General features: G+C 37.3%; 1 protein-coding gene across 1 annotated transcript in view; it reads left to right on the forward strand.

Annotated features, from left to right (window-relative positions):
- eIF3e (eukaryotic translation initiation factor 3 subunit e) overlaps window positions 1-16,387 on the forward strand; it is a 119,629-nt gene that overhangs the window by 14,191 nt on the left and 89,051 nt on the right. Inside the window, exon 4 of the mRNA XM_090410758.1 lies at window positions 16,133-16,250. Within this exon, the coding sequence (XP_090266884.1) occupies window positions 16,133-16,250 (118 nt within the window). The remainder of the gene's footprint in view (window positions 1-16,132; window positions 16,251-16,387) is intronic.

Genomic DNA, 16,387 nt, shown 5'->3' on the forward strand with positions numbered 1-16,387 from the left:
TACATGTAACTTACGGAAAAATATAATTAATTATAAATATGTCAAATTTATCCCGAACACCCTGTATATATACACACACACACACACACACACACATACAGGGTGTCCCATAATTCTTAGTGCAGTTTTGATCTTTAACTGCTTCAAAGTTACAGAGTTGCAATAAATATCATTTGAAAGTATAACTATTAGAATTGTTGATGCATAAATATTATTATTTCATTGCATTTTTGTCTTTTTTGGCTGGTGTGATTGAAGATAGTAAATGTTGAAGAAAAAGTCAATTGCATTCTGTGGCTTGCTGAACTCACGTCCATAACAGCAGTAAGAAGAAAATTCTCTGCCCATTATACCAAGGGGGCTTCTCACAGAAATTTAATAACTGGACGAAAAAATCCAAATAAACTGGATCAATTCATGACAAACTCAGATCAGGGAGGCATTCATTAAGGGAAGCAAATGTGGTCAAAATCGAAAGGGCATTTGATAAGAGTCCCAAGAAATCAGTGCTACATGCTGCTGTTGAGTGAAATATATCAAATACCACAGTGCACAGAATTTTAACCAGACAACTCCATAAACATACAATCATCATCATCAAATTCCTGCTATGTACCCTCAAGGGGTATACAGGATATGATAGTACTACATGAAAAATTTACATCATTACTAACTTCCTATTTACAATTTTCCTCCAAATCAGTCTGTTACTTGTCAAGACTCTAACATTACCAGATCTTATATTTCTATCATCTAAGGCACTTTGTACCGTATCAATCGACCTATATCTTGGTCTTCTTTGGGTCGTTTCCTGCTAACTTGGCAGAGAAGACTTGTTTTGCCAATCTTTCCTCGCTCATTCTGTTTAAGTGACAATACCATCTGAGATTAGCTCTGCTAACACATTCCTGGATGCTGACAATGTCAAGTTCTTTCCTAATATAATCATTTTTAATATGCTATTGCCATTGATGCCATCAATGGCAATAGCATATCTAATCTTTCTCACAACTCTCATATCTACAATTTCTAGTCTTTGCTCAAGTGTTTTACTTCTGACCCAGCTCTCAGATCCATAAGTTAAAACTGGTTTGAACACTGTCTTGTATACAGCTAATTTAGTGTTCCGACTAATTTCTCTCTTATTCCATATGAATTTATTCAATTGACTTCCTACCATACCAGCTTTGCTGATTCTGTTGTCTATTTCCATATTTAATTTACCATCTTCACTAAAAATCGTGCCTAAGTAGCTGAAATGTTTTACTTATTCCACAGGTTCTCCATTCACAACACCGTTGACATTTTCAATGATTCTGCCTATTTTCATAGTCTTTGTCTTTTTATTGCTGACCTTCATACCATATCTATTACAACAGTTATTCAATTTAGTCAGAGAAACTTGCGGGCTTTTAGCGGATTTATTTAAAGTATAACATCATCTGCATAAAGCAAAGAGCTGACATTAACATCTCCAATTTTGATATCATGTTTAATACCACTTTCCTTCATAATGTGATCCATATAGATAATGAATAACAGTGGGGATAACGTACATCCTTGTCTCACACCAGATTTAACATTAAACCATCTTCCTGTACTTCCTACAATTCTAACTGCTGACTTACAACTCAAATAAAGACTAAGTATTGCTTGATATAATGCCCCATTGACACCATATAACTGTAGCATATTGAATAGCTTCTCTCTTGGCACCTTGTCATACGCCTTTTCCAAATCGACAAAACTTAAATACAGATCTTTGTTATATTCCCATGATTTCTCCACTAATTGTCGTAAAGTGAAGATCTGATCCTGACAGCCTCTATTTGACCTGAATCCAGCTTGTTCTTCACCAAGCTTTTCTTCCACAATTCTTCTCAACCGTTTGTCGAGTATACTTGCATATATCTTACCAGGAACAATATACCTCTGTAATTCTCACATTTTTTATTTCCCTTTTTATATATAGGTACTATGAGAGCTCTACTGGAATCATCTGGAATTCGTCCCTCTGTCCAGGCATTCTGAATTATGCAGTGCAGCCACTGTAAGACTTTTATATCACCATATTTCAGCATTTCTGGTCGAATATCATCTACTCCTGCTGCCTTTCCACATTTCAAGTCTTTGATGGCTATTTCAAGTATGGATATGTATTCCTGACTGCATGCCTGGTCAGTGTTTTTTATCAGTATGCTGTCACCACTGCTTGTTTCATTTAGCAAATTTTCAAAGTAATTACTCCATACCTCAAGGATATCTTTTTTTTCTCCCGTTATCATGTCACCCTTATCATCTCTAACTCCTTTTACAGCACGCTTTCCTCCATTTCTAAGCTTCTTCAACAACCTCCAGAATATTTTGCCACCTTCTTGATATTTATTTTCTTCTATGTTCTTGCCAAAGTCCTCCCATGACTTTTGTTTAGCTAGTTTTACACACTGTTTAGCTTTCTTGCATTTGTCTCTGTATTCTCTGAGAGTACAAGCTGACTTATTTGCCAGGAACTTTTGATATGCTTTCTTCTTTTCCTTCACTGCCTCTTTAACTTCCTGTGTCCACCATGGAGTTCTAATTTTTCTATCCTTGCAGACAACTTCACCACATGCCTCTCTTACTGAATCAATCAGAGTTTTCTTCAAGGCTTGCCATTGAATCTTCAGTGTTTGGTTCTCGTTCTCAAACTCTTTCATTTTTCCTTCAATAATCTTTGTGTGTTTTAATCTACGGTTCACATCTGAGAGCTGCTCAACTTTTATTCGCTTTAAAGCTTTCTTACATGTTATTCTTTTCAATATGAAATTCAGTTTTATCCTGCTGTAGACCAAATAGTGACCACTTCCAATTTCAAATCCTCTGTACACTCTGGTGTCCTGCACCAGGGAGAAAATATCACTATCAACAATAACATAGTCAATGAGACTTTTCTTATTCCTTGCCTCTTCTCTGTGAATTTGTGCACATTTTTATGTTGGAAATGGTGTTAGTAATAATCAATCCATGTCCTGAGCAGAAATCCAACAGGTATTTGCCATTATTATTAGCTTTGGTCTTTTCTCCAAATTTCCCCAAAACATTTTTGTATGTCTGACAATCACTTCCTACTCTGCTATTTAGATCCCCAACAAGGACCAACTTTTCCTTTTTCATTGTGTCAGTAGCTTTCTCTAGAGCCTCAAAAAATTCCTCCACTTCTACCTTAGAAGAACCTTCTGTGGGACCATAGGCACAAATAAGTCTCATTGTCGAGTTCCCCATTCTGATATTTGCCCAAATCACTCTACTTGACACTGCCTGCCATTCAAGAAGATAAGCCTCGTATTTTGTGTTGAATACTATGGCTACTCATTCTTTTCCTTGATTGTCATTGCCTGAATATAACATTTTGTATTTATTGCTCAGTAAGATCTCACCAGTTTTTGTCTTTTTTGTTTCAGTCACCCCTATTATGTCGATCTTGTACTTATCTAATTCCTCCTCTAGCTCCATTTCTTTGCCATTCACGCTTCTTACGTTGATAGTACCAATCTTTAACTCTGGTGATGTTGAGTTGGAGTTTGTTTTCAGATTTGTTCCAGTAGGTGACTTTTCGCTGTTCGCCCTGGTTCCCTGGTGAAAACAACGGGGGTCTTGTTTAACCGGGCGACGCCCCAGCCGGCATGAAATTTTGTCATGTTGTACCATCATTTTTTATTTTGGTTTAACCAATAGGAATACAATTTGGTTGGCTAAATCCCAAATTGCCAGCCCATTCTCGTTCGTTCAGTATGCAGGTAGATACCCAACAGGGTGCACCACGAGAAGGTGAGGAATGGACATTAGGTCAGAAACTCTGGTCGGTTCTCCGCATTCCTTTAAAGACTATGTGGAGGTCTCCTCTCAGTTATACAGCTTTGACCCTTAAGCACCCCTAAACATACAAAATTATTTCAAATGCTACAAGAAGAGTATTATCATGCCAGATTGGATTTCTGTCAACTGATGAAGACAAATGGAAAATGACACAGCTGTTATTGACATGTTGAATTTTTATGATGAAGCAACATTCCATATAAGCGGGAAAGTTAACCGTCACAACTGCTGCATTTGGGGTACAGAGAAGCCTCAGGAAATGTGGCAACATGAAAAAGACTCAACAAAAGTTAAATGTGTGGTGCACGGTTAGAAGGTATTTCATTATCGGGCCATTCTTTTTCAATGAGCCCACTGTCAGGTGTGAATCTTATTTAGCAATGCTTCAGAATTTTTTATATTCCCGAAATAAAGAGATTAAATCTTATGAATAAAACTATTTTCCAACTGGTTGGGGCACCCTGTCCCTGTGTGACAGGTATGAAAGTTTCTGGATGATACTTTCACAGACAGGTGGATCATGTATGCTTCAAAACCTGCTTCTATCAACGACCTTCAAAATTTAAATTACAAACGCAATCAGTGCAGTCATTTCTCATCAACTATTAAACATTTTCCATAACTTTGAAAATTGCTAGTTACATGCATCGCACAAGGTGGTAGTCATGTTGAGCACTAATAAGAAACAAATCATTGTAGATAAAAGTTAATTACATACTGTTTAAGCTATTATATACCGTAAATCTGTAACTTTTATAATGTTGGACCTGTTCAAGTTTAAAACTGCACTAGGAATTATGGAACACCCTGTGTGTGTGTGTGTGTGTGTGTGTGTGTGTGTGTGTGTGTGTGTGTGTGTGTGTGTGTGTGTGTGTGTGTGTGTGTGTGTGTGTGTGTGTGTGTCCTGGCCAATTGTGGAATTTGACATGCATGATCTTCAGTCATCCAAACCTGATGTTCTGTTTTTGACAACCTCAAATTTCTACTATATCAACCACTGCTCATCTTAATTGGCCAAATTGCACTCTGTATATCTCCTTCTGCCATAAGGGAGGTGCTTATACTGTTATGTGTTCTGATATATTTCTTGCCAAAGGATGCCCAACCTAGATTCTCACCTTTTTGATCTCCTGTGGCTAACAATTTCTTTGCCACGTTGTTTCATTCATCTGCTGCCTCTACTGTTTGTTCATTTCTGAGAATCATTCTAACCTTCTTTGTCTTCCAAAGCTTAGTTTCATTCAGTCAGAATTTCCAAACAGTGAAGTCATCCTTCTTTGGTTGACTTCAATGTCCATAATTCTAATTGGTTCCTTTTTTTTCAAATTTCAATTATCTCTATCACTCTTCCAGTAAGCAGTGACTTAGAACAGATCATTCATCTCCTTTTCAGAATTCCCAACAATCCTCTTCACTCACCCAACACTCTAGATCTCTTCTTAACTAGTTCTCCTTCCAGGTCTACTGTTCGGGCAACTGCTCCTCTTGGTCATTCAAACCACAATCTAATCCAAATTTCATTATCTGGTGGAATGTCCTTCCTTCAGCCATTCAGAACCGTGCATGCTCTGGCATTACAACAATACCAAATGAGAGGACTTATGTGACTTTTATTCCTCATTTCCTTTGTCAAACTACTGTTTTCATTCTTCTGATCCATATACCTGTTTTGATCTTTTTACAGAAATAATCCATATTAAAACAGAAACTTTCATTCCTCTCAAATTTCCCAACCCATATCTAAACCATGGTTCTCCAAGAAGTGTGCCAGAGCTATCCTAGAGAAACAAACAGCATTTCACAAGTGGCTTGAGACCAACCATTTCCTTCACAGCCTACATAGTTGTCTGCAACACTTGTAAAACTACCATTAACAGGATGAAAAATCTAAATTCAACAAGGATAAATATAGAAAACTCGCTGCGTGAGCTACTGGCAGTTGCTCCTTCTGGTCTTTTGCCAAAGCTGTTGGACCCAACTTTTGTCTATCTCTGCTACTACCTCCTCTGGCTCATCCTAATAGTAGCATTATAACATCACCTAAAGACACTGCTGATGTCTTGGCTTCATTCTTCTCTTCCATTGATGACCATCTCCTTCTTTGCCTAGAACATCAGTTCCCAACCGGTGGTAAGCATACCCCCGGGGGTACATGCTGGGTCGTTCAGGGGTACACGAAAAATAATCAGTAATGGTGGAAAAACAAGTAAAGTAAACAATTTTACATTAAGATAGGCACTGAACAAAAGTGTCAGTATTTAAAAACAGCTATTTTAAAAACAAGGGGTACAATTTATAGAAATGGGTTTAAAAGGGATACACAAGTGGAAAAAGGTTGGGAACCACTGGCCTAGAACATTGAATCTTGTGGTATCCAAGTCATTCAAGAAGAATGACTTGGATACTACAAAGGCAACCATTCCTGGAATCCCACCCATAGAAATGGGTTTAAAAAGGATACGCAAGTGGAAAAAGGTTGAGAACCACTGGCCTAGAACATTGCATCTTTGTGGTATCCAAGTCATTCTTCTTGAATGACTTGGATACAAAGGCAACCATTCCTGGAATCCCACCTATAGAAATGGGTTTAAAAGGGATACACAAGTGGAAAAGGTTGGGAACCACTGGCCTAGAACATTGGATCTTTGTTGTATCCAAGTCATTCAAGGAGAATGACTTGGATACTACAAAAGCAGCCATTCCTGGAATCCCACCCATTGTGCTCAAAAGATGTGCTACTGAACTAACACTTTTTTTTTTACTGAACTGTACCTAGCTGGCATCCACCCTACAGTGGAAGAAAGAAACCCATATACAACCAGTTCCCCAAAAAGCAGTACAAAAGTGTCAAGCTATCAACCTATTACTCTCACATCAGTTTTGTCTAAAGTAATGGAGAAGGTTTTCAACAGTCAACCTCTTCAGTGCCTTGAGAACTGCTATCTAATTAATAACCATTAGTATGGATTTCACTAATCTAGATCCACAGAAGATCTACTGGATTATGCCAGTACCTTTGGACCCATTCCATGGAAAGGTGTGGAGAAACCTGTGTCAGCACTCTTGACATAGTCTTTTGATAGGATCTGGCATCGAGTGCTTCTCAACAAGTTACCATCATTTGGATTGCCAGTTTTATTTCAGATCGATCCCTATGTAGGTGTAATGGTGTTCTTGTTTCACTTTCCTTTTTAATGCCAGTGTCCCTCACGACTGTTATTTCACTCACCCCTCTTCCCAGTTTATATAAATGACCTGTTCTCATTGACTACAAACCTTATTCATAGCTTTGCAGATGATAGCACACTTCACTCATCCTACACATATGGACAAGCCTCACAGTGCCCAAACATTTCAGGCTTCAAGATCATCTGTAATAAGTGCCATGAACATTGATATCAACATTATCCAGAATTGGGGTGAAAGCAACCTTGTCAACTTCAGTGCTTCCAAAACAGTTTTGCTTGCATTCTCATAATTTTTGATAATGCTCAACTCAGCAGTCAAGACCAAATCTCTCTTCTCAGATTGACTCTTACTCCAAACCTTTCCTGGCACAATCATATCACTTCTATAGCATCATCAACTTCCAAATAAACTTGGTATCCTTTTCCTCTTAAGATATTACTTCTCTCCTGAACAATTAATTACTCTGTTTTAAACCATAAATCCAACCAACATTGGAATATTGCTCTTGTGTTTGGGAGTGATGCACCTAAGATCTCCCTAAAAGTTTTATGCTGTTCAGAAAAGGGTGGTTTGTTTGATTAATGACACTTCACTTACAGACTCTCTTTAGCTACTTTCCCATAGAAGATCATTTCTGCATCGTGTCTCTTCTACAGTTATTTCCATGGTCATTGTTCAACAGAACTAGCAACCATTATGCCCCCCCCCCCCCCAGATCTACAGTAACATCTTGCTCAACATCCTTTTACAGTCAAACTGCATGCCCACTGAACTTGCTACTCTCAGTCATCTTTCATTCTTTCCACCTCAATTCTGTGAAACATCACTCCAATAGTTTAAGAACAATATCAACAGATTACTCTACTTCTGACCCTGCCCACACATGCCATTTGTTTGCTATAGGCTCTTTTGCCTTTCCTGTGTGGGAGAAATATATATATAAAAGGGGGAAAGAGATCTATAAGATGATGAGGTAGAAGGAATATTGTGAAAATAAGGAAGAGAGGAGTTATGAAATATGTGAAGTGCAGCCCAGAAAAAGTTAAGAGTGATGTGTGAAAAGCTGAGTCAGGGTATGAAAAGAACTTAGCTGTGTGAGCTAAAAGCAAACCAAAAGAATTTTATCATTATGCTGCAAGTAGAAGAAAGAATGAATGTGGGAGAATAACCTAAAAATAAAGCAATAGTTAATACTACTTGTATTAAAGAAAACAAAAAATCTCTTATAGTATTCAAGTATTTTACATATCGACTATTTTCTCCCCCTTCACCATTAACATGTTCATTGCCGATCATGCGTTATCACGTGGACGTTGCTATCAAGTAAAAAAAATTTGTCCACCACATGAAATTCCAATTTTCAGCTTGGCAATGAACGTGTTAATTGTACAGAAATGTACAGATTTCTGACATAAAGGCATCTCATGGTATTTAAATCATGGAAAGCTTTGGATCAGTTGTGTTTCTTTAAACAGAGGGAATGAAACTTGCTAATTCTTTTGATATATATTTTTCTCTTTTTTTATGCAAAAAAATAAGTATTGTTTTTAGTAAATTCATGTGAGATTGCACAGACTGAAAATAATAATAATAGAAAGTCATACTTTGTTTCTGGCACTTGATATTCTTTGCAGCATCATGATAAATGTTTTCATTAATTTGGGATTTAATGTAATTAATATTCATCCTGCATAAAATAACATCTGATTCTTTACAATAAAATTATAACATTAATACAAAAGAGATCGATGTTGTTATCTCTCTTGAACTAACTATTGTTGCTAAGTAAAAGTGATGAATCCTTTTAAATATAGTATATTTTACATGGGGCAACTCTTATGGTTTAGAAACATATGTGTACTTACATCAGTTAATATTATTATTAGAGATTTCTAGATATCACCTACAAAAAAAGTTGGCATATCTATTCTTGAAATCATTTACATTACCTGCATTCATCACCTCTAAAGGCAAACCATTCCAATCATTCAATAAAATTGAATGATTACCCCTTTGACTGCATTCATTCCCAACTTACATGAATGCTCTCGCCATGTCTTTACTCTCCATAAAATGAAAAATTCCATCTACAAGTATCATATCACTCCTCTTTCTCCTGTTTGCTAGTGTCATACATTCCACAATCCAATATCATTAACACTCCTATGCATCCCCCCAACTCTCTCTCTCTCTACCTATATCTGCATTGTTGCCTCAGATACCAAGAGACCAAATCTGTATCATTAGATTAGGTGTGGCCATATCAAGCCTAGCATCAAAATGACTTTCTTATCCTTACACATCAGTGTTTGTTTCCGTGTTATGTGGCCCATGAACTTCAACTTCCTATTTAATAAAACTCCAAGATCGTTTAGCCTAATCAGTTTCTTTTAGCAAAAGCACCATACCATCACACTGAATGCATAACTTAATATTTACTAACATTGAACTGATAACTTTTTTCACATACCAACAATTCTACTGTGCTGAAATCATTCTGGAATTGTACGTTTGTTGCATTCCTGATTATGTTGCTGATCTTTGGATTATCAGCAAACAGCTGTATGTCTCTCTTTCAGTTTCAGTCCTTACATTAATACAAAGATTGAATAATATTGGACAAAGGACTGATCCCTCCAGTATACTACTGGTCACCTTAAATCTTGCAGATTCACACCTCCCATACACTATTTCTTGATATGTCAGTAAGTTATCATCTTATCCAAACTGATAATTTATAATCTAACCCTATATACTCCAATTTCTGTAACAGCCTTCCATGCTATATCCTTTCAAAAACCTTAACATTTGAAAAGTTAAGTATCCTTTCAGATGTATCATGGTGTATCTATTTCCCCTTGTCTTACTCAAATATAATGTTACCGTAATAAATCAATGCTGTTCATTGCAAAGTATATATACAGATTCTCTGTTAACCTCTTTCTGTATGCAAGCTCTTACCAACTTTTCCAAAATCTTCACCACCACTCCAGAGATAAAGATCGGTTGATAGATTATTGCAAAAATTCAGTGCCGTCATTTTGAACTTTCCAACGGAAAATCAACAAACATCAACAAATTAGCTGAAGAATGCAACATCGATTCTAAGAATATCATCAGGTGCCGTCGTTTCGGGCCTGTAAATAAAAGAAAGGGCAGAACAAACTTTCCGCTCCTAGTAAAAGTGACTTGCAACACACAGACAAGCACATCAAAACTAATAACAGTGAATAATAACAAGTTCAAAGACACCTGTCCTCAATCGCGCATACGTGCTCGACCAGATTTATCATCTGGACAAAGGGAACAAAGATGCCAACTTCGAAGACAACTCAAAGAAAAACGTCAAAATGATGACAACAGTGGATCATCAACTACAGACAAGATAAACTGGTGCAAAAACCAAGTGATACCACTAGCAGCCACCATGGAGACCAGTATGCAGGTATGTCTGGCATTTAAAAATATCTTTGGTTAAAAATATCCCTTCTCCACTCGGTCAAATTCATTTGCTATCTCTATTGCTCCCCCAATACAACCAATCACTCTGAGCCTCTTTAATTTCCTCTCCTTAAAAATTGACTTTCTCCAATCCCACTTTCCCAACAACGAAATTATCCTCCTAGGAGATTTTAATGTCCACAACACTAGCTGATTTTCCTCCTCCAGTTGTACAGATCTTGCAGGCAGAGATGCTGAAACATTTGCCATCATTAATGACCTTACACAACTTGTTCAGATACCGACCAGAATACCAGATAACCCAAACCACTCCTCAAACATCCTAGATCTCTTCCTCACCAATGACCCCTCCAAATACATAGTGAAAGTAGTGAGCCCCCTGGACAATTCTGACCACAATCTAGTGCTCATCTCCTCCTCCATACAACAACCCTTACACAGACACTCCCATACAAGAGTAGTTTGGCATTATAACGGTGCCAAGTGGGACAGCCTCTGCAATATCTATGCCACATTCCCATGGTTGGACTATTGCTTCTGGTCTTCCAACTCAAACATATGCACCGAACTTATTACCAAAGTAATCCTCACTGGCATGGAAATATACGTTCCATACGGTACTCTGAACTGCCATTCCCTAACGAAAACCCGGTTCTCCAAAAGATGTGCCAAGGCTGTACAGATGTAACACCAGACATACCACAACTGGCTGAAATCAAAAATCTCATCTTCCTCTAAAGCTTATACTGAAGCCCTAAATGGATACAAAAAAAAAACAATTAATGCTTCCAAAACAGAGTCTGAAAGAGCAAAAAGCAGGAAACTAGCAGCCTGTCCAAAGCAGCCAAGCCTTTTGGTCTCTCACCAAAGCAATTAGCTGTAACTTCTGTCCAACGCTATTCCCACCCTTATCATACCCAGGTGGCTCTATTGCATCATCACCCACAGAAAAAGCCAGTGTTCTGGCTTCACACTTTGCTTCCAATGCATGCATAACTGACAATGATAAATGTCCCCCAACCATTCCAGACACCCAACATATAATGCCCCCCCCCCCATATCCTTTTGCCAGGATGACATCAGAAAAATACTGACCAAATTAGACACAAAAAAAGTCTCCTGGCCCTGATTGCATTCCCCCCCAATTGTCCTGAAAGTTTGCACACCAGAACTGACTTCTATCCTATGTTGCCTATATATACTCTCTTACTCCACTGGAATGTATCCCACAAACTGGAAATTGGCCTATATTCAGCCCTTTCCCAAGAAGGGTGATAAACCACTGCCGTTCAACTAATCCCTTATCTCGCTTACCTCAGTCCTGTCAAAAGTAATGAAAAAATTATCAATTCCCAACTCAATTCCCTACACTACCTTGAAGACATCCACCTAATAAATGACCGCCAGTATGGATTCCATCACTGCTAATCAACAGGAGATCTGCTCACATATGTCACCCATCTCTGGACAAATGCCATGGAGAAGTTTGGCGAATTTCAAGTGGTTACACTTGATATCTCCAAAACCTTTGACTGGGTCTGGCACATAGGCTTACTAAGCAGACTACCATCATTCAGTCTGACTCAGAACTTCTGTAGTAGGATTGCCAGCTTTCTGTCTGGATGCACACTGGGTGATGGTGGATGGCTCCCTATCCTCTCACCATTCAATTAATGCTGAGGTTCCACAAGGTTCTGTGTTCTGACCATCCCTCTTCCTGCTATATATCATCGACCAACTTCAATTGACCTTCAACCCAATACACAGTTTTGCAGACGACAGAACACTACACTCCTCGCTTGCATTTGATAAACCTTACCTTACACAACTCACCTCAACCTACAGAACATCAACCACCCTCAATTCCGATCTCCAAGCCATCCTACAATGGGGTTCGGATAACCTCATCAATTTCAATACTAATAAAACCCAGTTCTGTACTATTTCCCATAAAAAAGAACCATTTTTTCTCAGTATCCTTTTTGATGATACCCAAATTTCCAGACATTTTGAGATCTCTCTTCTTGGAATTACCCTCACATCAAACCTCTCCTGGCATAAACACATCACAACCATTGCATCCTCAGCTTCAAAAAAACTAGGATTTCTCTTTTGCTCAGGACGTTACTCTGCCCCTGAACAGCTGTTAACATTATACAAATTGCAAATCTGCCCAGCTATTGAGGGTGGAGCCCCTAAAAGGTCTCTCAAAATGCTTGACTCAATACAGAGGAGAGTAATTAGACTTATTAATGACCCATTTCTTACCAACTTCCCTCCACTTTCACACAGATGGTTTCTGCAGTATGTATATTCTACAAATATTTCTATGTTAAATGCTTATCTGAAATAACATCAATAATTCCTCCACCCAGTACTAAGCTCATTGGAACACGTGCAGCTGCTGCTCAACATCCCTTCACAGTACACCTAGAAACAAACAGAACAAGTTTCTTTTCCTCCTCCTTCATCCCTGCAACTGCTGAACTGTGGAACAGTCTCCCACCTGCTGTGTTTCCTAAGGAATACAATTTACAGTCATTTAAATCAAATGTAAACAAATTCCTCCTTTCCCAACCCACTATTCATACATGGTACTAATGTATTATAGGTTGATCAGCCAACCTTTTGTGTATGGGTACAACATAAAAAAAAAAGTTAGACACATCAGTCTTTGCCACTATCCTTGTGCATTGGGATTATTATACAGTCAATGCTAAAGGCACAACCAGTTTAGCTGAACACTTTTAGCATCCATGCTAATATCAATCAACTCCCAGCACTGAGTTCTTATTCAGTTTATGCAACACATGTAACTCTTCCTCCAATGGATGAAACTTTTATACTTGAGTTCCTTCTTCCAGTGTTGAGGTAGCATTGCATTCCATGTTTGTACACCAAGTTGATGATAGCTCTTAAAGAATAGTTGCTTATTAGTTGAACAATCTTCTCTGCTTCTGCCATCTGCACACATCCTCATTTTATTTGTATCATAATGACAGTTCTTTTGGATTGCCTTAAACTTGCAGTCAGTTTTTTTTTTTTTTTTTTTTTTTTTTTTTTTTTTTTTTTTTTTTTCATATTCAAGCTTAGCTCTCTGTACAATACTTGTAACTCTGCTGGCCCACATCTTATAATTTTCCTAATTGACATCATCCTTATGCACAGAATATTCTTTCTACATCATCTCCTTCTTAAGAATCTCTTGATTCATAAGATTGCGTATCCATTCACTCCTACGCTATTTATTCTTCAAACCTGGGGACAATTTCCAATATTGCATCATTTAAATATCTTTTTAATTCTTCTTCTGTGCTTACCAATATCCTTCCCATCCAGCAGTATACCAGTTGATTAAACTTAATATTTTTCCATCATTTGGTCATAATTTCCTGCTTTGTAGCAGGTCAGCATATAACCTTTTCTGAATGCAACTTCCATATGTGTAGTCACTTCCCAGATCAATACAGCATGATCATTGTCACCAACCAGAAGCTGAACAGTTGCATCTTTAACTGAAATGTAATTTGAAAGCTATTGAAACAAAAAATTTCAGTCCAGTGGCAAATGTTCAAGCATATGCCAGATTGAATTTCGTTACCAAAATTTTTATTTTGGTGACCTTGGAGATTCGTTGGCAGACATTGAATATTGATGTATTCAGCCAAAGAAGCATATGGTAAGGTTTTTTGCAAGGAGGGAAAAATCAGAACTCTGTGATGGACTTGGAGGGTTAAAGAGGCAGGCAAGGAAAAGAAGAAAGAGATAAAAATATAAGAAAGCAAAGCACTATGTAATTCAGCTAAACAGAAGTTGCAGAAATACTTTGGAAAGAACATAGAAAATAAATATCAGGAAGGCAGCAAAATATTCCAGAGTCTATTGAGAAAGATTACAAATGGAAGAAAGAGTACTGTAAAAGGAATCAGAAACGATAAAGGTGACATGAAAACTGAAGTTAAAGATATAATAGGTGTCTGGAGTAATTACTTGGAAAGATTACTAAATGAAATGGAAGATTACTAAAAGAAATGGAAGAAATGAAATTCCTCTTGAAACATTCAAGATGAATGCAATCAGATTACATATTGATACTTAAGTAGAAAAAGCCATCGAATGTGTGGAAAGGCAGCTGGATTAGATGATATTCAACCAGAAATGCTCATATATAGGGGTATAAAAGGTTTACAGTGACTATACTACATAATTCAAAAGGCCTGATCAGAGGATCAAATTCCAAATGATTGTATTAGAGCTCTCATAGTACCCATCTATAAGGAAAGGAAATAAAACTCAATGTGAGAATTATGGAGGAATTTCCTTACTGAATGTTCCTAGTAAGATATACAGTATGGCACAAAAAAAAAAACTGAACTTTGACACCCCCCGTTCGGTACACATGCTATGAGGTATATCATTTAACTGCATGCACATTAATAGAAGAGCACGTGTAGTGTATATGCCATTGCATTTAGCTGTAGCAATGGTATTGACTTTGGAAGAAAAGACACTTATTGTTGAGCATTATTTTCGTTCATGCGGAGTTGGTCCAAACCTACATGTTTGTGAACAGTTTGTTTCTCATTTCCATAAGTGTGCCTCAAGCAATAGTGTCATCATTGCCTTGATTGAGAGGTTAGGACATACCGGGAGTGTTCAGCTGCAATGCAAAGGGCATTCAAGGAGTCAGCATCAAACAGCAGTAAAACTTAGATACAGAGGTGGTTTCCAGCCTTGGTATAATTGGTCCCTACTTCATTGAGAGGGTGGTGTAACCATAACCTTTAATAGCAAATGCTACACGAAAGTGTGTTGGTTCCATTCACCCAGGATTTGCATGTAATGTATCATGCAATACCATTCCTTTTTCGTGCACAGGCACTCCACCAGGACGGAGCAACCTGTCACACATCACAAGGTTCTAGAACCTATTTATCAGAACATGCTCCAGGAGGCCCGTTTCGAGGTTTATAGAATTCCTCTGACCTTCACGTTCTCCTGATCTCCCATCACTTGATGCCTTCGTTTGGAGTATGTTGAAGGAATGGGTATTCCACCATGACCTGCCTTCAAACCTTGATGAACTAAGAGATAAAATTACACAATATGTCTAGCAAATTTTCCAACCCTTGTTTTCCAAGATGACAGAGAACCTTTGCATGAAGTAAGAAACTTTCATATCATGTGCTATTAAAAGGCTGAGTGTTATAGTAAGGCTTTTTTTTTTTCATAGCAAAAGTAAACCAGGATGATGGGGGGGGGGGTTGTAATTTTAGAATTCCTGCTATATTTGGGAATGTTATAATGCAGTTATGCTGCATATGCTGTGAAAGGATGTTTACTAAAATATAATAGAACTCATTTTAGTTTTGATGTAAATGGTCAGGAAACATGTTTTTATGATTATCTTAGATCATATCATGCATTTAATCTATAATTGCTGTAAAAATTATTATTTTATGATGTATAGTAGTGTATGCCATGCTAGCATTTCTGATCAGTGTTTTGTTTTCAACTACTTTAAAAAAAAATTATTTTTCAGCATTACACTATAAAAATGCTGTACATTTATGGTCTCATTCTGTTTTTTTTTTTTTTTTTTTTTTTTTTTTTTTTTTTTTTTCAGAACTTCGAGAAAAAAGAGCAAACATAGTTTCACAACTGAAAGAGCTTCGCAGTGAAAGTGAACCAATATATAAAATATTTGCAGATCAAAATGTATCGCAACAAATTCAGAATACACGGTAAGTAACCCTTTCGCAATAAACAACAGATTTGATAATTTTTATATTGAACCAATGTGAAATTATTAATTCACAAAAACAATTTCATGTTGGGAAGTTCTGATATTATTCAAAAAACGAGGCAAATTATAAGAAAA

Source organism: Typopeltis vanoorti, chromosome 20 (genome assembly GCF_054136105.1).
Source record: "Typopeltis vanoorti isolate ZY-2024b chromosome 20, IOZ_Tvanoo_1.0, whole genome shotgun sequence".
Classification (NCBI taxonomy): domain Eukaryota; kingdom Metazoa; phylum Arthropoda; class Arachnida; order Uropygi; family Thelyphonidae; genus Typopeltis; species Typopeltis vanoorti.